The following is a 25,806-nucleotide window of genomic DNA, read 5'->3' on the forward strand; positions in this document are numbered from 1 at the left end:
ACATGGTTAATTTATATAGGTTGACCCTCATTACTTCTAGCTTGACGGTTGTGGTCATTTGTACTTAAGGGCCGGCCGGCTGTACTCAATATTAAAGATTCAATTTTCAAATTCGTACTTTTCATTGGAAACCTATGTACTCATTTAATAAGCTTTCAAAAAACTAAAATCTCAACCGAATAACAGAATACAGAAGATTCTTTTTGAAGTCTGTTAATAAATAAGTCGCATACACTCGCCAAGTGTAATATCATATCATAAGCTTTATGAATTCTAGTGGGAAGGTAGACTTACGGATGCGTCATTCTCTTTTTTTTTTTGTTTAAAGAGCTGTGAACCGGTGAGCTTGAGCGGATTTTAGCACGTAGCAACGTGCTAAAATCCGCTCAACTCCTCTCTAAAAATTCGAATTTGAGATAAAAACGAACATCGAATTAAAAAGCACTTAAAAGGTGCCAATAGAGTAATAATAGTAATAGAATCGTATTAGCAAGGTTCTAAAAAATAAATTCGATTCAAATGTGTACGATATTGGTATAGCAAGGTGGTAGAACCCTCTGTGTTTCCACTCAGACGGCAACACCGCCACACCTCTTTCTACATATTAAGTTAGGTGCTGGAGCATTGTGTTTTGATGGGTATGGCATAGGGTAGCGGCGCATCTATGGGCGACTTTAGGTAGCTATATAATCTTATCTGGGATTGAGTACAGAAGGCCATAGGCAGCAGTAGCCATTTACCATGAGGTGGACTGTATGCTCGTCTGCTACTCCTATATTGTAATAAAGTTATTTAAACCACAATTTAGTATACGGTAAGACAATCTGAAATATAAATCACTGCACGACTTTTGTGCCAATACTCATGAATTGATTTACACTTCCCTTATTGATATATGAGTCATGCAGAAATTGGAATATTGCATGTATGTACTCGTACCATCGCCTATACCTGTAGTGGTTCCATGAAATCTGTTATCGATGGCATCGTAAACTATACTCTTGAAACCTAATATCCCGCTACGAATTATGACGTAGTTATGAACGTTTTAGTTTCAACTATACAAATAAATGAAAATAAAGTGCTTGTTTCTAAAGTGAAAACAGCTTTTCTCCAATTACATATCAAATCATATGTACTTATAACAAAAGTACAATTATAAAAAATATCTGTCTGTCTGTTTTTTCGGCTAATCTTCAAAACTGATTTTGGGAATATAACTGGGAACTAGTTGATGATAAAAAGAGTACGTTAGGCCACTTAAAAAAGATACTGAGGAATCCGCAGAAAAATGAAATTTTCAGAGTATAAACGCGGGTAAAACCACAGGGTACAGCTCGTTAGCCATAACCGTTACAGAAATATGTTCACATATCATATATCTGTATATTTGAGTATGCCATGGGGTTCCAAAGGAGCACGGGGTCAGAATAATTTGAACAATGGATACCCATTTCATGAATAATTTTCCCTGTCCGATACGAAATCGATTTTCAATATGGGATCGGCTCGAACAATGAAGAAGCGAGAACTGAAGTCACCAAACCTAACAATGTTTATATAAATCTTTATATCTCGCAATCTAATGATTTAGTAGCTATACTTCTCATCGATATAGGTAAATATATTTTTATAAATGTAAATTTGTAAAGTGTAATCTTGAAAAAATAAAAACGTATAGTGCTTTTCAAGTTGAGTCCATCTCAAGCTTACCCAAAACGAAAATATCTTGTTCAGTATAGTTTAATTAAGCTTAATAATTACAATAGAATTAAAAAAAAGAAAAACAATTAAACACTTCAAAATAAAACTAATACAATAAAAAAAATATAAATAAATAATCTTATATGTAAAATTCTCGTTTCACAATGTTAATTACCGTACTCCTCCGAAACGGCTTTACCGATTTTCACCAAATTTTATATGCATATTCAGTAGGTCTGAGAATCGACTATTATCTATTTGTCATACCCCTAAGTGATAAGGGTTGTTCATCCTTAACATTTTTTTATTTATATGGCAACACAACGATTGCCGGGTCAGCTAGTTTAATATAAATTTTTATTCTTGTTTAGTTAACTATGACCAACACTAAAATCAGACAGCTTAATTTATTCCAATCAGGTGAATTGAAAGTACTTAAGCAACCAAATTGTTCATATTATAATTGTCTGAAATCTATTTTTAAGCAATTAGTGAAATAGCAAAAACAAACCGTTTCATAGCGGCACAACGTGTCACTAATTGAAACCATTTCAATCTTTGATTTTTCCAATAACGTAATCACAATTTGTATGCAAAATGGATGTGATTCTATTATTACAATGGTAAATTTAATATTGACAACGCTGTTTGTCCACCAACCACCCATACCGAGCCTATACCGATAATTAATGACGGCGCCGAAGTACCGTACATACATTTACTATAGCAGCTTGTCCACCGACCGTCCGTCACCCGAGCACCGTCATCCCGGCCGCCGATATTCCGAGTATTTCCAAACAAATTTTCAATAAAATATCTTTATATCACGGCGTGCGTAAATGGACGTTTTACGCACGCTTCGCGTGCGCAAAACCCCCATTTCCGACCCCGTAATATAAAATTTTATACAACACGCGGACGAAAAATGTTTTTCTGACTCGTGTGATTGCAGTTCTCGCCTGCGGCTCGGCCTGCAAACTCACACTTGTCAGAAAAAAATTTTTCGTCCTCGTATTGTAATGTACTATTAGTACTTCAGGCACATGGATTTTTTTTGCATTTTTCAAAATTTCTACACGCTTTGTCTTATCGCAAAAACATTATAAATCGATACGTAATAAAACGACAATGTTGCAAATTCGTCAAATTAAGGAAATGCATATTGTACCCTTATTTGTAAGACAAGGATCACACTCGCAGCAAAACGTTTTACGTCGTAACACTGCGCTGTTGCCGCTCTTATCAAAGGTGAGTGAACAGATGTTTATAAATGGCGTTCTATTTTTACCCCATCATTTATTATTGTTTGTTTGATTTTTTGGAGTTTACTCCTTAAGAAACGATTTGAGTTATAAGGCTCGGTACGGAAATTTTATGAGGAGTAAAATCAAGTGTAACACGAAAAGTTGAGGCGTAACGGTAACCAAAATATGAATCAAGAGTGCTTTTATTAATTTAAAATACAGTAAGTTCAAATCCCATATGAAAGTAATTATTACAATAAAAATAATTAGCAATATATAAAACATTAAAACGTCATTAACTAATTTGTTTACATTTTTGCATAAATTAAGTTATAGGTTTGATCATTTATAAACACTGTGAAAAATATGAACATTGGCGCCATAATATGATTAACAATCTTTTATGAACGTTTTTAAAGAAGAGTAACATATAAAATCAGTAAGCAATTGAATAAGATATAATATTAGCAAAATAAGTTTTTAACATAAAGAGGCTTTTGTAAGTTACTGATATATTAATTTAAGTTATAAAAATGGATGCATTATTGATCAGCACCATCTATCAACGATAAACAGTATTATTTAATATTTATTACAGAATTATTGCTAATGAATTATGTTCAAAATAAGTTATATAAAATTAGCAATACGTTTTAAATGAATTATAGAATTATAAAACATTCAGAAAGAATCCAAATTACATATAGTAACATGTTTATTGAGTCTCATATAAATTTCATCCGTAAATTGCAACAAGGATATTTTATAGATGGCAAAGAAATTATAATTATTAAGTTTTAAGTTATAAAACGTTTAACATTGTTTTAAATATAAATAATTATATTGTATTAAAATTTACTTTAATATAAACAATTATATTAAGTTACCATTATAATATTTGGAACCAAAATACATAGATTGATAAACTTGCAAACTTACAATTTATAAAACTTGCCACTAGATGGCGCTATTTTATATTATTTCGTAACATACTTTATGCATACTTTATGTAATACGCATTATTGAAGTAATATACTCGTAAATAATCCGAATAATTACAGATATATGTTTGTTTCTCTTATCATTTTAGCAGATGCGTTCATTTACCTACCCTTTTTTCTATTCGATATATATCATAATATTATCATTCGTAAGGAGTAAACTCCAATCGTGCGTCGTAGCTGACACACACACTTTTTTTTTAATTATTGTAACATGTTCCAATGAAGGAGTAGGACTAGTGTTTCCATTTATTGTCGTATGAAGGTATCCACCTTGTATATAAAGTGTCTGCTGAAGTTCTTGCCGCCTCGAGTTGGTACGTTTTGAAGAATACGATATGAGTTAACAAAGTTCAGTAGAAGTGTCATACTCTTACAAGAGAAGGTAAAATACATATAGCAACATAACTATAACAAGTCAATTATGAAATAAGTCAGAACTTTGTAGACACGGTGTTTCTTTCCGAGCTACTTTGACACTTTATTCAAATGAAGTGTCTGCTGAAGTCGGCGTTTTAGATGTTATGTTTTGAAGTGTCAAGTGAGAACTGGTAAAGATATATTTTGTAATCAGTGGACTTTGAACTTTATCTACAAAAAGTTTTTAGTAAGTTTATTAAATAAAATACATATTCGCGTACCCTTACATAAATGTAGGTTTTCTCGATATATTTTCCTTCACTGTAAGACATCAAAATCACTGACTTCTAATTTATACAATACTCATTGGACAATTTTTTATTTTTATATTAGTATACATGTACATAAAAATGGATAAATTTTATATTGAATAATATTACATTTAACATTCTCGAATATTAGGTACGTAATAAAATGGCCTCGAATAAAATTCCAAAGTTCTCGAAAATTCTTGAACTTTCGAGTTAGTAATTGATTATGCGAAAAATTCAAACAAGTATTTTGCATGAGTTGCTGACTACTATATTTTCAACAAAAATTATAATCCTATACATAAGTAATAGCTTCCTTTAAATATTTTTACAGGACATATATTGCCGTGTTGCTTGACAAATGTTTCTTTAAATCAATTAATATAAAATGTTCTATCTATATCTAAAAATGAGTCAAATAAAATCAAGGGGTCCAAGGTTCGAACCCCAGGCACATAAATTAATTATCTCTTGCTTGAACGGTGAAGGAAAACATAGTGAGAAAACCTGCGCACTAAGTGCTAAGAGATCTTTAAAAAAGTTTTTAAAGGTATGTGAATTCGTACTTATTTATTTCGTGGTGAACTATGGCGTAGTTCTTCTCATCCTGACAAGTGACCCATGCCCACAATAAATGGTTAACGACGACGACGACTTATGTATCGTATGTATAATCGCACACAAATTATAAGCAAGTATTTTTTGGAAAACATATACACATATTAAACAATAACGTCTTAGCTTGGAATGTAAAAAGTATATCGGCAAGATGTATTAACGTTCTAAACTTACCATATATTCGAGGATCATGTTCCAGCCAATGACGAAAGCGATGAATTCTCCGACAGTCACGTACGCGTAGCTGTAAGCTGAGCCGGTGGTGTTGGGGACACGCACGCCGAACTCAGCGTAGCAGGCACCTGCAAGTTGGATGTGCATAAGAAACTACCCACAGCCTGGACGGAGACGAACACATGATAATATCTTAAACTTTATAAGTATTAAAAATTGCATAAAATTATTATTTTAACTTTAGTACAAGAAAGAGCTTCTTTGTAAAAACTTCTTATGTAAATTGATTACTCAATTCATATATGAACGTAATACGAGTATATATATAGCACTGAGTCTGAAATCGCTGATGCTACATCAAAGGATTGCTGAAGCTACATCAAATGTTACTATAAAGAAGCTACTGCGCTTAAACGCTGGCCAGACAAACAAGAATAAATAATTAAGATTATATATTAGAAATTCATGTCGACCAAGTCAGATATGTCGACCAAGCTAGTAACTGCTTCCGGTGATCAAAAAGCTGGCGGCTACTTTGTTCAAAGGCTAAGCCTTGCCGTGCAGCAAGGAAACGCCGCCAGCGTTTTGGGAACCATGCTTCACACGGAAATTGTAAATGGTTTATTTTATTTATGATTTTATCTTTTTTACACTTGATTGTATATGTTAAAAATTAGAAATAATTTGTATACATTTTAGCTTTAATAATTTCTTGTTATCTATACTCATATTATAAAGAGGAAAACTTTGTTTGTTTGATTGTAATGAATAGGCTCAAATTCTTTCACCATTCGAAAGCTACATTATCCACGAGTAACGTAGAATATATTTTATATGAAATATATTTGAGGCGGTACAAAGTTTGCCGGGTCAGCTAGTTTAGTTATGTTTATACGATTCATGGAGAAAACGATCATGTAGACTATTATAGCTAATCATTGGAAGTTGTCATTATTTTTCTTTCATGGGACACATCTGTAACCAACCCCACTTAGAATAGGATAGGAGGCATTCACACTTATCGTAATAAAATCAACAGTTATTATTTAAGTATATAAAACTTGGTTTTGTTAGCGCCGTTAACTCAAATTATTTTTTCAAACGAATATTCGGCAGGTAGTTATAGTATTAGTTAATAGAATTGATAAATTGTGCTATAAATATCTGTTGTACCTCAACATTTCACCGTTGAATATGACATAATAATCCCTTGTATTTTTTAGTAGCAAAAATCATTTTGATGTATATTTTATCGAGAAATGTTCTTCAGAAAGGGCTTGACAAAATACGATACTTCCACGCGTGACTTAAAAGGCGTTCAGGTATTGAATAAGTATTGAAGTTGTTACAAGTTTCACCCAACTCCGACGTAGCTTTCTATGAGCTAACGATATTAAATAGATCGTTATACTCGATCTCTGTAAACTTTATACGACTTGAAATGAATCCAATGAAAGTTTCAGTTCGAGAGGAAACAGTTTTAAAAGTTCAATGTTTATAAACAGGATATAAATAGTGTATTTACTTTTATTAAAGTTCGCTCAGTAGAAAAATATAATTCTGACTAAGTAGCTAACACCGTCATAGTGGAGTGCCTGGAGCATTCTAAACCGTAAAACCTCGGATTAGAGTTATAGTGAATGAATTAATATGATCGATGTGGGATATTGTTTTTTAAACTGTAAATTGCAATGTTTACCCAAATTTTTTTTGTGCACTCCATTTTTTTATTGTTTAAAAAAAATATTATAAAAAAATAATGTTTGACCATATATTGTCACTTTAAACAGTATTTTATTTTTTTAATTTGTTAAATATTACCTGAGTAGACATATAGGAACATTTTTCTAAGATATCTGTGTATAAAAATAGCAGTACCTAGGGATTTCGAACAGGTAGAAAAACGTGGAGGGGAGAGCGGAGCGAAAGCTGCTATGTACAATAGAATTTTTCGGCCAGTTGAATTATAAACGAAACGTACTCTATTGTGTACATTAAAAAAAATAGGTAATTAATTATGACTAATGAAAAGAAAAAAATATTAGTACAAAATCTGTTTATTTAAATATATTACATTGTTGTCTACATCAAATATTTTCTTCTACTTCATCTATCTGTATTGGAACGGTGAAGTATTGGAACAACTATTTCCGCTGCACTGTAAACATGCTACACTGCAGTATAAACCACTTCATCGGCATCCACACGGTTACATCATGGTTAATTTTTTTAAAACATAATTGTATTGGGCCCAAATTTCGGTGAAATGATAATATCATCGTGAAAGCGTTCTATTAGTCGTTTTTTAATAGTTTTTTCATCCGGGATATGCTCTGTAGTGATGACGTTTTTCAACTTTTGCATGGTAAATTGGCAATCATCATTCTCTTCTATGTACTTGTATATACTCCATTGATGCACCTACCATCGAAATTCTCGGATTAATTTTCTTTTCAACATTACTGAGGTGAATTGAATTTTTCAGCAAAGTATAACAATCCGAATGATATTTTGCTGAGTGTTTTTGTAAGTCGGTTAAGTAGGTATATCAAAAATCCTTTTATGGATATCTCGATAATAAGCAGATTTCTGGACAGCTATAAAATTCGTGATGGATTCATTTAAAGTTGGAGTTTTCATGTATGAAATCTGCCTACGCCGAGCTTTATTTAATTTTACTTACTTGAATGAGCATAAACAAATTCAGTTTGTAGGTGAGGTAACAATCCATCTTGTCGTTCGGTTAAAGCAGCTTGTAAAGAGGTTACTCTTCGACTAATTTTTATAATTTCACCTAAATTTGAATTTGTTGCGGAAGATGAACCCAGGTGTATACATATTATGTAGCTATTTTCATCAGCCATGCTGCTAGCCGTTGGTTTATCCATTGTTCGAAATCTAATAAAAAAACAATTAATAACTAATTATTATTATAATTTTTTTTTATAATGTAGGGGAAGCAGACGAGCATGCAGTCCACCTGATGGTAAGTGGCTTCTGCCGCCCATGGACATCCGTAATCAACCCCAGATAGGATTAGACATTCCTACCTGAGGTCGGCCACAGATGCGCCGCTACCCCTGAGGACTAAGCTGGAATGCCTCGGAAAAGTCTGTCTCCCTCACCACACCCTTCAAACCTGAACACAGCAGCACCTAACACTGCTGTTATTAGGTAGAAATAGGTGTGGCGGTGGTGCCGCCGGAGTCGAACCACAAAGAGTTCTACCACCTTCAAAAGAAATTCCATTGTACATAGCAGCTGTCGCTCTCCCCTCCACGTTTTTCTAAACAATGAAAAAATGAAGTGCACAAAAAAATTTTGGGTAAACATTGCAATTTACAGTTTAAAAAACAATATCCCACATCGATCATATTAATTCATTCACTATAACTCTAATCCGAGGTGAAAAGCCCCAGGCGCTCCACTATCACACCTATTTACAGCGTAAGGCCGTTCTTGCGTTTTAGCGGCATGGTGTATATGCTCATATCTTATAGAAACGAGTAAGATAACAATTTGAGTATTCAGGACCACTCAATGAGTCTAGATAGAATCTCTTGTCCCTGTAGTTCCGCGACTAGATTAGGGTTGCGGTATCACCTGCCTGTCGTAACAGGCGACTAAAAGGTAGCTTCCGGGGTTGCGGGCGGCAAGAGTGGGAGCTCGAACCCTCCAGCTATGGACGGCGGAATGTGTGGCCGTATACTGTTGTAAATGGCACGTGTGCGGGAGAAATGTAAATAACTCCTCCTAGGGCATAGCCCGATAGGGGGATTGCGCTTGGAGGACTTCTGTTGTGTTCCATAGGAGATGCACGAATTCTCCACTAAGCGCTGAGGACGGCCACATAACCCTCATAACCCGGCGTCGATCCCACGTCGTCGGGTATCTTTTGAAGGTTTCCCCCTCGTAAACAAAAAAGGTAGAATCCCTGCCCCATATGGAGTTGGGTGTGCATGGATAACAGTGTCGATGTAACGTCAGATGGAGTTTTATTTGTTTCTTCAATTTTTTAAGTTAATTTTGATAATAATGAGAATAACAATACGAACTATCAATAAGGTTTTCTATCTGCTTTTACAGTTTTTATCATTTTTAACTTCGTCTATTGTTTCAAGCAACTTCAACAAAGTTAGCGGTTTCCCATTTAATATGTGAAGAGGTTCGAACAAAGTTAAAAGTTGGAATGTGTTCTTGTTTGGAAAATACTTTATACGGGTATTATTTTAAAGTGTAGTATAAATCACAAATGCGTTAACATTTCTACATCTTCTTAATAATATACAAGCAGCAAACAATCATACGGTGCACTTGGCGGTAAGTGGCCACTGCTGTACACACAAACAAATACAATTCAACCATAATAAGATTAGATTACGGTCGTCATTGATGATTTACTAATGTTTTCACTATTTGCAACTGCTGAGTACTAAGTGGGAACGCATCGAAATATATACCAAATTACACAAATTCTACATTGGAGATGTCACGCGCTCGTATTTAAATAATTCATCTAATTAAACATATACTCCACAACAAAGCAGCTAAAACTAACCTACGTATTTCAGTCATAAACAACATCTTTTAAAACAAACAACGTCATAGGGGACTAGCCGAAAGGTCGACGCAGCACAAAGATGGTAAAGAGCAAAGGCAACTTTTATAGCGGACAATTGTCGGGTTTAAAATTCAAAATGGCTGCCGTTCGCATACGAGCGTTGAAAGCACACTTGTTGCTGCGAGCCGCCGAGTGTTCTTCATAACGCCAAGTCTCGAGCCAAGAGAATGTGGGTGAGAATTTGGCACACAAACACGGCTCCCGCTAAACGTTTCGTTCTTTAGGCTTATTATGTGAAAGTTGTATTCGCGATTTTGCGAAAGGCTGTGCGGTTTAAAGGATTCAGAGCGACGGTTTTGTCTTTTAAAAGTAGTATACACATCGATTTCGCTTTAAAAATGTGTCTACTCATCCGAGCCGAACATCACCGGTTTTACCATAAGATAACTAATTGATTTATTTTGTATTTTCATACGTTTTTCTACTTATGTAAGTATTTCTTAATCAGGTCAAACTATGTAATCGATTTTGGAGATTATGACTTAACGCAAGGAAATTATAATGGAATACATAAATTTAATTATGCAGATTCGCTAAGCTGAAGCCGGGCGAACTAAATACATAAGCGCGTGAATGCAATTTCACCCTTCAAAGTCATCATTTTTAAATATTGGCCAAGTACGAGTCGAATATGCAGGATTCGAACCGCAAATATTTTATTTACGTTTTCATTTTTAGCGCTGGCGACGGCGGTGGACGTATTTAGGACTATTTAAATTTTAAAAAATGACGCTTATTCCTTTTCCTTGAAACGAGTACAGAACGTAGCTCAAGATATTATTCAGTCAAAACTATTCTTGACTGAATAATATGGGCGCACCCAGTTAATCAAAGAAGAAGAGAGCTTGGCAAATTCCACATTATTTATTATGAATACAGGAACTATCCCATTATTTTTTTAATATACGATATCTAGTCTTACACGAGAGCAAGTCACTGAAAAATTGTTCCGTATTCGTACATTTTAACTTAACGCGCGACTAAAACAAAATCGTTTGTTTCAAATACGTCCGCCGATTCCGCCGCCGCGCGGCATTTGTTTCAACTGCTCGACTGATGCCGCACCGCTCGCCGCGCCGCTCGCCACACCGCTCGCCGCGCCGCCCACTGCACCGCTCGTAGCTGTGGGACGCTTCATACTCATTGTCCTACATTTGTTTTCGCCGGTCAACGCTCACCGCGCCGCTCGCCGCCCGACTCGCCGCGCCGCTGTTGGCTGTGGCCAGGCGGTGACAGATCAACAGATAACGGAGACTTAGTAAAAGGGTTCAATTTATACACCTAGGGTACGGAACCTGGTAGAGTTACCGTACATTATTTTGGTTTTAGGAAAAATATTGTTGATGTATAATGGAATGATCGATTTATGACACACCTTTTTTGTCACTTGCTTTTAATTTAATAACCCCATAAAATTTCCTTTTCTATACATAAAAAAGTTAAGATGCTCATCCCTTTAATATTTAACGCTCTACATATACATATTTTATAGCATTTGGGGCATATATTATGTACATTGAAGAAATAAAATTGTAGGCACGCTATAATAGTGAAATCAGTTATGGTAAAAACTTTATAAAACCGGTTTGAGTAGTAAAATATATTATTTGTGCGAAATATTTATCTATTTTCCATTATTCGTTTTGTTAGCTACGAAATAATATGTTTTAACGCAATAAGTATTAGTTTTTAAATGAGACAATAAATTTGTAATTAATTACCTTGTCATCTTGTTATGACATTCTGTATTGTTATATGTATATTATATATTATTATTCATTTTTATTATACATGCATAAGTTGTTTCCCTTTCAACGTAAAGTTAAAATGCATTAGCAACCGTATACTTTTGTTGAAAAGCTAATTTATCCTTACTAATATTATAAATCCGAAAGTAACTCTGTCTGTCTGTCTGTCTGGTTGTCTTTTCTTCACGCCTAAACCACTGAACCGATTTTAATGAAATTCTGTACAAAGATAGTCTGAGACCTGAGAACGGACATAGGATAGTTTTTATCCCGGAAATCCCACGGGAACTAGGGATGGCGATCTAATCGATCGACAAAGATCGAAGATAAAAATCGATTATTTTAATCGATCTCCAGTAATGGTTCGAGATTCAGTGAATCGATCTTTCAACCCAGAAGATTGAAATGCAATTTTTTCATAATTTACCTACAGTTACTTTACTTATCCATGTTAGTCGATCATCTATCTATTTATATAAAAATGAATATTTGTCTATATACATTTTATAAAATCGGAAGCTATGCATTTGATCTTATATCATATCTCTTATCATATCATATCTTAAAGCATATTATATCTTTAAAATGCGGGCGAAGCTGCGGGCACCACTAGTCATTGTTATAAAACCTCTAATTTATAAATTCGGTTTTCAGAGCCGCACAATAATTGGATAAATACACGGCGACCTGCCCGGTTTAGTTTTTACGGCACGAAAATCGATTTTGTCGCGTTCTGAATCAACTGGTTGTTTAGTTTTCATCAGGAGTTTTTGTTTTACTTTTATACAACGTTCGCCCAACGTGTAATATGTTAGCAATCCTTTTTAAGTCCCAATACTAAAAGTAGTAGAAAATTCAGAGGTTACAGGTTCAAATCCCAGGCACGATTCCTATCTTCTGATTGATCAAAATTATGTGCGTATTAGAAATTAATTATTAACTAGGTTAAACGGCGAAGGAAAACATTGTGAGGAAATCCGAGAACTCTTAAAAAAAAGTTTTCAAATGTAACTGGACTCTAATTAGTCTAATTTTCACTTGGCCAGCGCGGTGGGCTATGGCCTGATCCTTCCCATTCTGAGAGGAGACCCGTGCCCAGCAGTGGGATAAAAATGGGTTAATAATGATGATGACTAGGTAAGAGTCCGTGTAAAACTGCTAGTCCGCTCTGAATATAGAAATGAATCGAGTCGCCATAGCAAATTGTATGACTACCTGCTCGCAACAACTTCAGAGCGGACTAGCAGTTTGGCGCGGACTATATCCAACAACTGGACCCTGGGGACTGCACCTGACTGCACCTGCTCTGTTGATGATATGAACAAAGGGTAAGTTGGTGGCTGAATTGTATCCTCAAATGTTAGACTTTAGATCAAGGGTAGCCAAGTCGTTGATCGCAATCGAAAGGTTGATTGCGGCGATAATTCCAGTTGATCATGCCAAGGAAAAGACATTGGGCGGCTCGTTGCGAATTCCAGATATCCTATTGTATTTTTTTTACTTTGACTTTTTTTTCCTGCCCAAAATTCCTACAAAGCAGCAAAATAAAGCAATTGGTAGTTCACACAGTCTAATTACAAACAGTACCCCTACCATGAACTTTTACGTTTTGACAAATATGACTGTTTTGAGTATTTGTTTACGTATTTGCCCATATAATTTCCAATCAGCGCCCCTAGTGGATTGTGTCCGAACTTGGAAATAGTATGGGCCAATGCGTAAACAAATACCAAAACAGTCATACTTGTCAAAACGCAAAAACTCATGGTAAGGGTACAGTAGAATACGAATACAATAATATTTGAGTCTATTTGATTTTATTTTGAAATTGCTTGATTTTAATAATTAACCACACTGTCTCAGTTCCTGTTAAATAATACTTTATCTAGATAAGTATTGACGTATAATTCATCAGAGGTATGCTTTAATATATATTCTGCAATACAATGAAAGAGATACACAGTTTTATTTATTCTAATCACACGGTATACGAAATATTCGTTCTCTCGTATCCAACGCAAATACGTGATACACGATAGGGTTCACACTTTTAGGATTTCGTGCCCGAATAGTGAAAACCATATAACTAATTCGCCGTTGTGTGTCCGTCTGTACATCTGTTACGAGGCTATCTATTCAATTGTTATTTACCTATGATCGAAAAATTGATCTAGTTGGTAAATATAACAAAATTTTAAGATTTCTTATTAATAACTGGCACTTATCTTAAATATTTGCTTCAAAAATGTCGGCACCAAAATAAAGTTATAACTATAAAATATTGCGTTAATATTGTATTACAGAGGTGTTATTTAATAACACCGTTGTAATATTATTTACAAAAAGCTTTCAAAGTGTGTAAAAAGACTAATTACGTGGCGTTATAAATAAATCAAAAGAGAATTGAGCAGGAGAACAGTGTTATTTTAAAAGTATACGATGACACGAAAAAATACGGGAGAATAAAATATAAGAAATATAATTTTATAATTAAATCCTCTTCATTGAGTTTTCTGAGCAAAGGTTCTTAATTTATTTTCCCGTTGGCTTTCCCGCGTGTAGCCGGCGGCTCAGACGGCAGCGGGGCGGGTAGAGGGGTGGCGGGCGTGTGAACAAAGGCTAGCAGGGTGGGTTGCAACATGCAACATTAACAAAACTCTAACCAGCCGTCAAATGTACGGTTTAATAAAACCATTGTTTGTTAGTTAGAGTTAAAGTTAACCAGTCGATTTCAGTCGGTTAAACGTATTATTTTTGTCAACTTCCGTATCTGTTAATGGCTTCGAAAATTGCTATGACAGTAACGCATTGGACGTTAATGACAGATAACTTGGTGCGTTCTTATTTGTGATCGAAGGGTGCAATACACATTTTTACCCTTCATTGCTATCGTCAAACTTATAGTTATAATTAAATTTAGCGCAAACTTTAAACGGGCTTTCGATGCAATCCATCCTTAGTAACTTCAAATATAGACCAGTCATAATATCGAATATGTATATCGAAAGACACACAATGGATAGCTGGGAAGGTCTATATGAAGAAATTGTCAGGTGTCGATCTTTGGTACGCAAAGTATTTGACAGATTGATAATTAATAATGAGCGAGAATCACGTAAAATATTAATGGACCGATTTTAATACATACCTATTGCATCACATTTTGGTTTGTCTTAACTGAATAACGAGAATAGGACATATAAAAACACTTAAGTATATATATATATATATATATATATATATATATATATATATATATATATATATATATATATATATATATATATATATATATATATATATATATATATATATATATATAACGAGTTATATAAACATTTGTTTTTTTTTGGTTAAGCAGCTTCAAACACGCTATATTTCTCTTATATATTTCAGTAAGGGCACTTGGGGTTTTTAAAGGGCCGTATTTATTTATTCTTATGTAAGTCGCCTCTAATGTACATTTAACATTAACTTCAACCAGTGTGCATGTAGTCGCCAAAATAAGGATTTTTATATGTAAATTAAAATGTGAAATATATATCATCATAAAAATTATTGAATTTTTGGATGTTATTGGCGAGATTTCTTTCAATTATTATTTTTAAATTTTTAATTTTAAACCGCGGTATTAAATGAGCTACGTAACCTATAAGAATAATAGTAAATCATGTATTTATTCTATCATTAAACGCCATTTATTTTTATATTATGTTCTTATTTGTAAACGCCAGAAAAATAATAACTTAAAGTGAAGATAAGTATTTAGTTGTTACACAACAAAGTTTCCATTAGTTCCAAGGTGATTTGGATACATCTTCAAACAATTTCTGTAGCCAGCGATACTTTAGAGGAAAACCGAGTGCCATAATCTCGTTATTCTTACAATATCATTTCAAATTGAAGAAAGTATCTTAAGTTTTCCGTTTAAATTTACATAATTTCCTGGTTCTACTTCTGTTTAAAAATCAAGCCGTTTATATAAGTTTTTTTTTTTTATAATATAGGAGTAGCAGACGAGCATGCAGTCCACCTGATGGTAAGTGGCTACTGCCGCCCATGGACATCTGTAATCAACCTCAAATGGGATTATTCCTACCTGAGATCGGCCACAGGTATATTTTACTCCTTGTATTAAAAAAGTCTCGGGTGGTATACAGTGCAACTGTGTGATGCACAAGCCTATAGCATACAATGCGGAGATATGAGTACCGTGACTGTAAGCGCACATATGTATGTTATAAAATAAAAATATTTATACCATACTGTCTGCGGGAGAACTTCACTTTCTCGCTTTTATATATTGTCCCGACTCTTTTTTATAATAGGAAACGTGCAGTCCATATGATAGTTGTACTGTAACAACTGCATATGGCAGGGATTCTAACTGTTAATCACATGTGCATAGGCACTTCTGACTAAGGTAGTCCTCACACTATTCACTGCTTCACACTAGAAATAAAAGTGATGGTTCAATTCCTGCTAAGCCGTATTCATAGTACATTTCCACTTCCACTCTGAGTATGAGAGTTTACGTACTCGTCTGTGAGTGTCGATGGTATCAAAGACACGAAATCCGTACAGGCTCTGAATACAGAATGCTTTATTGCTATTTTAATGCATACTTGCGGTAGCTGTGAGCGTTAAATGCTAATTTATGTTTTAAGAGGGCTATGAATAAGGTGATTAAGATAAAAGTAGTTGTTTTGACGGCCCGGATTATCGTATTGGGATTTGAGCTGACAAGCGTAAAATGCAGGCGCGGTCCCAGACACACTTGGTCTGACTCACACTTGGTCAGTTTTTTTCGTGGGGCAATCCTGCACGGATTCCTCCCTGCCGCGGGGGTACCGGTGAGAATATGCCAGACTTTACAAATTCATAATTATTATATTCAATCCCATAATATTGACATAACAATATGATCAACATAGTATGTGACTTACCAGAGAAGATACTAGCCATAGCAGCGATGATGAAGCTGATAGCGACTCCAGGACCGGCGTAGTTGTGAGCCACAATCCCCGCTACCAGGTACATCCCGGTACCCACACAGGAGCCCACACCGAGTGACGTCAGGTCTAAGGTAGACAGGCAGCGCTGCAAACAATGCATATTATTAACATCTTTATATATATATTTCTTATGTGTGTGTGTATGTCACTGAACTCCTCCTAAACGACTGGACTGATTTTGATGAAATTTGCTGTGTGTGCTCAAGGGGACTTGAGAATGGTTTAGATTCACAATTTAGTCCATGGAAAAAGGTTTTTTTAATTAATTTTTAATTTGTAAGTAGTTATAGAATCGGAAACTATGCATTTGATCAAGTGATGATCTTTAGCAAAGTTTTTGTCCAAGAGCCCACGAGGGTTTGGGAGTTGGTAAGACCAATTTTCGACAGATGGCACCACTGTCATTCAAATGCAGGTACAAATTTTCCGTTTTATGTATGTCATTTTATTTCTTTAAAATGCGGGCGAAGGCGCGGGCACCACTAGTTTTGTTATAAAACAGTTGACCCCTTTGGCGGAGGGTTCTAAAGCGAAAAGGGTTCTGGGTTCGATTCCGGTTAGACAAACTTCTGATGATGAATTATCGGGTATCTGTTCTGATTTGGTATGGTATTGTGTATTTGTCTTTATGTGTGTCCATGGCATCCACGGTACAGGGGATCTCAATCCGGGGCTATGGATCTTGAAAGCGTATTTTTAAAAAGTCGTCATTATATTTAATTAATTCTATTAACGGAAAAATTTAAAATGTTTTACTTAGGTAAATTCCCATACGCACCGAAAATTTTGTCGGACTATAGTTTTAAATCTTCTGTAAGGGTCTACATAAGTACATTGAGTACAATTAATCTAAATTCTAATTAATTTTAATTTGCCTGAGCCCTTTATATATCACAATGGAGAAGCACTAAAATATACTGCATTACACTTCTCTTTCCAGAGAATCTATCTCCCGTAGATACTACCGATCCGGAGTTCTAAACCGATTTAACCTCAATTTATAGTGAAGTAACTTAAACTAAATTTACTGATACGTAACCTTCATGTTGGGACTATCAATAATTGTGCAGCAAACCAGAAGAGGTGACCAGATATTTTGAGGTACTATATTCGCAAAGATTAAATATAGGGCTACAGAGCGGACATTGTCAAGATTATAATACAAAAACTTTCATCGCGCTCCTCACTAACATCAATCGATAAGATTGATATTTCTTTTTCAAATATAGGAGTAGCAGACGAGTATGCAGTCTTGATGGTAAGTGACTGCCGCCCATAGACATCTGTAATCAAACCCAGATAAGATTCGATGTAATTAAGCCTCCCCCGACGGAATATCATCAATGGTGACTAATTGAAGCCACCCATGCTAAAAAAAAATATTGCATTGATTTTCAGAAAAGTAGCCAAACTGCATAATTACCGATTCGATTTATACCTGAGGTTGGCCACAGACGTGCCGCTATCCCTTAGGACTAAGCTGGAATGCCTCGAAAAAGTAACCCTTACTACACTTCAAACCAGAACACAACGCAGCTTAACGCTAATGTCATTGTTCAGAAGGTGTGGTGATGGTGCGATCAGAGCCCAATAGCAAAGGTTTCAACCAAATTCAAACATTTGACAAATATTTCAAAACAATGTTTTACAAATTGGTAACTAGTAGGTGATACTTATCCCTCCAATGTCCAGACTGTTATTAGGTACCACATATGTACATTGTACATAGTTAATGTTATTGAATATTCGTAGCCCCTAACGTGTAAGTAATACCTTTGACAGGTATCAGATATGTTTAACAATAGACATTAATTAAACTGCATGGTACAAAGGGGATTAAATGACCACTACGTCGCTGACAAAAGCCCTGTTTGAGGGGTACACCCTTGTGAGACGTAGCATGTAATAGGTAACCGAAACTAAGCGAATTAATTGGGTTCGCTTTGTCGTTTGTGCAGTGATTGTCCGGTTTGACTGGAATATAGGGATTTTTAACGTGCAAGTACTCTTCAAAGGTTTGTCAAGTCGTTGAACCTGCATCAATGGACTTTGTATATGATATGACGAGGTAAGGAGGTACATATATATATTATAGTTCACTTTTTTATGACGTAGGAGTAACAGACGGGCATGCAGTTCCACTTAAAGGTAAGTGGGTACTACCGCTCAGGGAAATGTGTAATCAACCCCAGATAAGAGTCGATTCCTATCTGAGGTCGACCACATCCTTGACGACTAAGCTGGAGTGCCTCGGAAAAGTACCAAATTAAACTTATATGTCATGAAAATAATATTTGAAAATGTTTATCTCGAGTGCTTTCTTGAGAAAATTTTCAATTTCGCTGGCAGTCAACGGAGTGTTCGAGTTCGTGACTTATTTCCAAAAGATTTATTATTTATGACATGCTAATAGATAAAATTAAAATGACGGTCTATATAAGCTGCTTTAGTGGGTGCTTAGTGAAAAATTTATCAGGTTCTAATCTTGTCCTCTGAACACAAATCCGGAATATTTAAGTGTCTCGTTGTAGACATTTGTAAGTATACAGTGTAATAATATACATGCAGTGTAGTAATATCATAATATATATGTATGTATATTGTATATTATTACATTATGTGCAGTAGCATTAAATAAACATAAATTATAGTGTTTTGCCCAAATGAGTCATATCATAATTATATGTGTCGCTGTAGGATTACCTAATAAATAAATAAATAATCAATAAACACTTAATTAAATGTTTTTCTTTTAATTTTACATGTTTTTAGATTCACTTTCAAGATTTGACCAACAAGAGACAAAGGCTTGTGATCAGCCAATTGCGAAATAAAGTCATAGGGTAAACTAATTTAAAAACCTCTCCCATAAATGACAGCCTATGCCTTGTGTTGTACACCTTATGTTGAACTTATTTATATCGTGTCAGTTAATGTAACCAAAACTCGACATAATTAGAGCTATTTGCTAGGGAGGGTCGGTCTGAGGACACTTGAGAGAGAATTTTTGGATAGTTTCTCCACGAAAGCCACTTCGGTGTGGAGACTCAATTTGTCAAAGGAAGGAAATGTTGTTGAGTATGAATAGAGCCAGAGTGTGTTCGTACGAAAATATCGTTGTGTCATTTTAAGGACAATTTTCATAGATTTGCAAGCTAGTGCAGATCTACAAAAAAAAAGTCCGGATAACTCCAGTGTTAAGAAAAAGTATTTTAAAAATTATTTTATCACCACTCGGCATTAGACTAGCATGGTGTAGAAGGCCAGGCTTCTCCCCATTGTAGCAAAAATGTGAAAAACGATTCCTAACCGTGAAACATAAAAAAATGAAAACCACGTACCTATTAGGGACACTCCAAGCTACTTTTGAATATGATTTTGCACGGCTACACGTATCGAATTGTTTAAATTTTTGAAATAGCTCACTTAAGCCGGCAAAAATATTTATGCCACTCAAATAGTGAGTAACAAGTTACAGTAACAGAACATATCGGTTTTCACTTCAGTAAAATTTCACCTGTCTGAAATTTTCCGAATCGAGGATTTGGCGTGTAAAATTTTATAGCTGGAATTCGAGCGTTTAGAAGAGGTTTTTGTATCAATCATCCGCACTTTAAACCGTACACGGTATTCATAGGTACGCAGGAAAAACAATTTCAGAGCGAAATTTTTGAATACTAAACGTTATATTTTATTTTACTACACTTCAACATTGCCTCTCGTGTTCGGAGGGTTTTTAAAAATAATATGAAATAAATAATCTTACATGGACATAGACATGAAAATTAGCTTTCAGATTAAAATTGCACCGGAGCACCGTTTACTAAACAGAAAAAGTATGCGGATGACAGGTCCAAGAGTCCTCAGGCTTCCCAACGACGATACGCTTCTGAAATTGACGATATCTCTCACAAGAACCCGTATCTTATTCTTCTACCCACTCATTAATCGTGAATCACGATCAGTTTTTTCTTATTTTATTAGAATTATAATTACTATATTAGTGTGGTCAAAACAGATTTTTCAATGTGCGATGATTCCCAGAGACTTAAACATTGAACGTGTTAATCACATAGGGTTTAATATTGGTAAGTCTTTGGTACAACATTATAATTTGGAAATAATATATTTTAAGTCCCTTAGACCCTGTTGTATATGAAAATCATGATACCGTAATAAAACAGCTATTTTCATATTTTAACAAGCAATAAGTTTATACTTATTGCATTGCTTATTTATATTGCCATTTAATTTCAACAAGCACGGTTCTCATCTGAAATTGAAGCACAGAAGTTCCTCTGTTCAATTGAGCGGAACAATCAATGAATATGCAGGTGTGTGCCTGAGGGACTTCCCTGCCAGGAAACAAGGTAACGAGTAGTGAGTTGGGCAACGGAAATGGCATGTAAATGAAAATTTTGAATACATTGCTATTGGGTGCATATTGCATAACGAGTGAAGTTTTGAAGTTTTGATCAAGTTGTTTTATTTAAATATGCTACTATTATAAAAGATTATGAGTTTGCGGCGCTTGCAACTGAGACGTTGGGTCCGTGGTCGGCTGACATGAAACTTTTCATGAAAGAGTTGTCCCATCGGCTTATCCTCGCTTCGGGTGACCAGAGGGCTTGCAGCTATTTTGCCCAAAAAATTAGCCTCGCCATACAGCGAGGCAACGCTGCCAGCGTTCTGGGCACTATGCCACAAGTTGGAGTTTTGGACGACATCTTTATCTCATAAGTTTAATTATTTTTTTAATATTATTTTTAATTTAATTAGTATCATATTTTTATTTAATAATATAGAAGTAGTCGACGAGCATGCACTCCTTGATGGTAAGTGGCCACTGCCGCCCATGGATATCTAAGGCGGCGAACGCTACAACCTTAAACTCACCCGGTACTTTAAGATTTAACAAAAGCCCAGTAAAACGTATGATTGACTCTGTTATATTATATAATGAAAAAAATAGGAGAATGGTCTAGAAATTAACCTGGTCTACAGAACGCTTGGTAGATCAGAAGTAGTTTGCGTATATTTCTTAGTGAGATGTTACTCCCATAATTTAGATGAATCAAACGAGACATCACGTGTTGAAATCCGTCAAGCCATTTGGGCTGGAGAACGTAACAAGGAATGAGAGTTATCTACATTCATACGTACATAGTACATACACTACCCTACTACCCATACGCTTCGTCTTTTTACCCCTCCGCAAGGGGTAAAAAGCACGAAGTTACAAGTTTAATTACTACCTCCATCGTTTAAAACGGCGTATAAACACTGTCTATCATCCTAAGAGTGCCGGGTTCAATCCCCAACGAGGTAAATCTTAAGTTAAAATCATATATATCGACACCAGGTACAGCATAAGTATGTAACCTTGAGTATAGAAAGTATTAAAATTACATTCAATATAAAAATGTGAGCTTTAATTAAACGATTGGTAGTCATACGATATTTACAATAATACCCATAGGACTTAATCCGACTCAATTCTATCGAATTAAAGTTAACTCACATCGGTTATAGCTCGCTTATGTTTATTTTGGAGGCTTAATGTTCCTGTGGGATGAAGTTGCGGTCTATCCCGCTTTGCTATACGCCCGTTTATATTTCGCCTTCAAGGTAAGGGTGAGTTGTAAAGGACGACTTAATCCCCACCGAATTCTATTTCGAATGAAATTCTAACAGAATAGCAGAAACCGTTTTGTGCAAGTGGAATATACTTTACATGTATGTACGTAAGTTTTTATGACGCTGCGTAAACTTTTGAATTCTGGGTGCAAATAAACAGAAACTTAATAATATTTTATAAATAATCACATCATAATGTTCTTCCTAATAATTTAAATTTGCTGTAACCCTTTTTGTAAATCTGAAGGCACCACTGCCACATTTATTTCTTTCTAATAACAACTATTGGTTGCAGTTGTGTGTTTTGGTTTGCGTCTTTATTATATGCATTCTTGGGCAGCAGTGGCCACTTGCCATAAGTTGGAATGCATGCGGCAAACGTTATTATATAAATAAAAAAATGTCAAAATGTAATCGGAAATTCTTACTTCATTCTAGAATATTTTGCTGTAAAGACATCCATAGCACTTTTGTATGATTCAAGAATTATTTATTTATTTTACAAGTGCAGCGTATATTGGGAATAAATATTTTTTATTAAATTCTAAGTAATAACATTGTCAACAATTATAAGAATGAGTAACATATTTATTTGAGTAAAAGTATTAATTAATTAAATGAAGTAAATTGTTTGTGTTGTAAAAAAATAAGTAATTTTTTGCGCAATGCTTTGCTATCATTATAAGAAAGTGTCTAGGGCCTAGACTCTAGGCTATCGTTCACCATGCCAACTGAGTGTGAGTACTTTCCCGAGGCATTGCAGTTTAGTCCTCAGGGTATCCGGTCCGGCGCATCTGTGACCGATTTCAGACAGGAATCTTATCTTATTTAGGGTTGATGACAGATGGCCACGGGCGGCACATACTTTCCATCATGTGGACTGTCTAGTTAATTAAAGCAATTACAAAAGGAAACTTTGCTTTTGTTATTTTTTAAATCAAAGTCCCGTGTACATAGTATGTTAATTGTTACCAAAAAGTTTCGTTGAAACAACATTTATATATTCATTTACGCGTTAATCATTTAAAGGTTAACGTCCAAACCTTGATAATATATAAAACGAACCCTTTACAGTTTTACACATATCATTTATTCAATTTATGCGTATTTACTATTCATTTCAAGAAATGAATATAGTATTCACTTCCATTCACATTCACATATGGTATGAGACGTTAAACTTACTTATATTTTGGTACATGTTAATACTGGAATATTTTTTTGGACACGTTATATGTGATACATTATCATATAATTTAATTAACTGTAACAGATATATAACAACAATAACAATACTTTAGGTACAATTTTATTTATTTGTGTAAATGTGAAAGGTTTTCTTTGTATTTTTTTTTATAATTTAATCCACAATACAAATATTTTTTACTTTAAATGATAGCTTGTTTGTTATAAATTAATTTAATTTTAAATATTGTCTATTTGAAACACTTCACTGATCACTAGTAATGACCATTAGATCCACCATTAAATAACTGAACGAAATCAGTAAACTCCACTTGGGAACTTTGATAAATGACAGATCCATATTATAACGAACTGAAAAAATATAAATAACTATAAATTCTATTTAAATTTCTAAAATAATGAAATGTCATTATAATACATTATGTCATGACCCGATGTCAGATAATCCTGAGACACGTCCTTTTGCACACAACTCATATGCATTTAAGGTGTAATTTTTTTTGGTTGTTTTTTCGATGTATAACCTTTTTTGTTGTTCTTCCTAGTTTATTGTCTTTTATGTTTTTTGTTTTCTCTTTTTTAATAGTTTTTGTGTATTTCTTTGTGTGGCAATAAATGAATTTTATTATTATTACATAGTTTGCTGTGACGAAGTTGTTACAAAGATGCTACGCCGTAGTGAATTCGTAGCTAATGCTACGAGATATTGATACAGGCACTCGCCCGCTAGAGAGTAATATGTTATGCTACGAACGTTCCCAAACAAAGCCAGCGAGTTAAAGTTTCTTCTTTCGCGCAATATTACACGAAATAATATAAATTCAACAAAATTTTCTCATAATACGCTTCTAAAGTTTTTCTGTTTGTTTTACAATATAGGATAGCATATAGGTATAGGATAGGATACAGTATAGGATAGCATAAATCGCCAACTTAACGTAACTTTATTACCTTTTTGCAAAACTAAGTTGTAGTTGACTTCATGATTGAGCTTTTACAATTTGGATGGTTATTATATTTCAAGTTAAGTTCAGTATCAGTTTCGTAATCTATTTAGATACTACGTTATAGAATGTGGTTGTTATACTATCTTATACTTTCTAATACTATAATTAAACCATACAACTTCGTTTTTAAAAGTTCTCAAATTAGAGTAAAATCTAGGAATTAGCGCTTGGCCAGAGCGCTGGATACGGCCTCTAAACATGTCTGAGGGAAGACCCGTGCCCACTAGTGGGACAGTAACCGGTTAAAGATGGTCGAAGTCTGAGTTATTAGTTACAACCTTTAGTTTTTGTATACGTATTATATTAATGCCATCAAAAACATAACTTGTGAAAAAACCAAGTCAAACCTTAATTCTTCTACCGTAAAAGTAGTGAGATCAATGTAATACCAAGTCGGTTAATAATATAGTTATATTCGAATATGGGTACATTGACCCTTCTTCCCAGTGTCGTGGGAATCATAAGTGCATAATATAGTACCTTCCTATCCCCATGCGTATAAGATGTACTTAAATACCTATCTCCTGGTTTATTACCTCCCATAAATCTATAACGATATTAACTCAAAACAAAGAGACGCTTTCTACACTCAAAGCCCATTACGGTGCACTGTCGGTGCCATGGACACACGACGACGCATACACAAAAACCCAGACCCAGAACATATACCCAAATTCATCATTCAGATATATGTCTGGGCGGAGATCGAACCCGAAAACCTCTGCGAATCAGTACCCTTACCATGAGTTTTCAAAATATCCCACAATTTTACGTTACCTTTACTCAATCCATTATTATGTTCCGTTTGCTTTAGTAGTCTGAGTAACGTAAGTAAACGTAACAATAAGTAAGTGCTCAAGTAACAATAAACTTTTTGTCTACCTCACATGTTCGCAAAAAAGAGAGACACAACATAAAGCGCCATTTTGTCAATTTAGACATTTAATGTTACGTTACTGACACTATAGTTCTAATACAATCTCTTAGGGGCGCTGATTGGAAATTGTATGGGCAAATACGTAAACAAATACCAAACAGTCATATTTGTCAAAACGCAAAAACTCATGGTAAGGGTATACAGTATGGTGACAGATCTGACACGCGGGTCCTCAAACTACCACTCGTTTTGTATTTCATTATAAATTTAACTACTTTTAAGC

The 25,806-nt window shown here is 34.6% G+C and overlaps 1 protein-coding gene across 1 annotated transcript in view; it reads right to left on the reverse strand.

Moving 5' to 3' along the window:
• Nucleotides 1-25,806, reverse strand: part of LOC140743648 (solute carrier family 7 member 14) — a 214,305-nt gene that overhangs the window by 116,322 nt on the left and 72,177 nt on the right. The window contains exons 4-5 of the mRNA XM_073075076.1: nucleotides 16,728-16,881; nucleotides 5,413-5,540 (exon numbers count right to left, since the gene is read on the reverse strand). Coding sequence (XP_072931177.1) covers nucleotides 5,413-5,540; nucleotides 16,728-16,881 — 282 coding nt within the window. The remainder of the gene's footprint in view (nucleotides 1-5,412; nucleotides 5,541-16,727; nucleotides 16,882-25,806) is intronic.

Source organism: Epargyreus clarus, unplaced genomic scaffold (genome assembly GCF_041222505.1).
Source record: "Epargyreus clarus isolate Ecla_fem2 unplaced genomic scaffold, WU_Ecla_fem_2.2 ptg000007l, whole genome shotgun sequence".
Classification (NCBI taxonomy): Eukaryota; Metazoa; Arthropoda; class Insecta; order Lepidoptera; family Hesperiidae; genus Epargyreus; species Epargyreus clarus.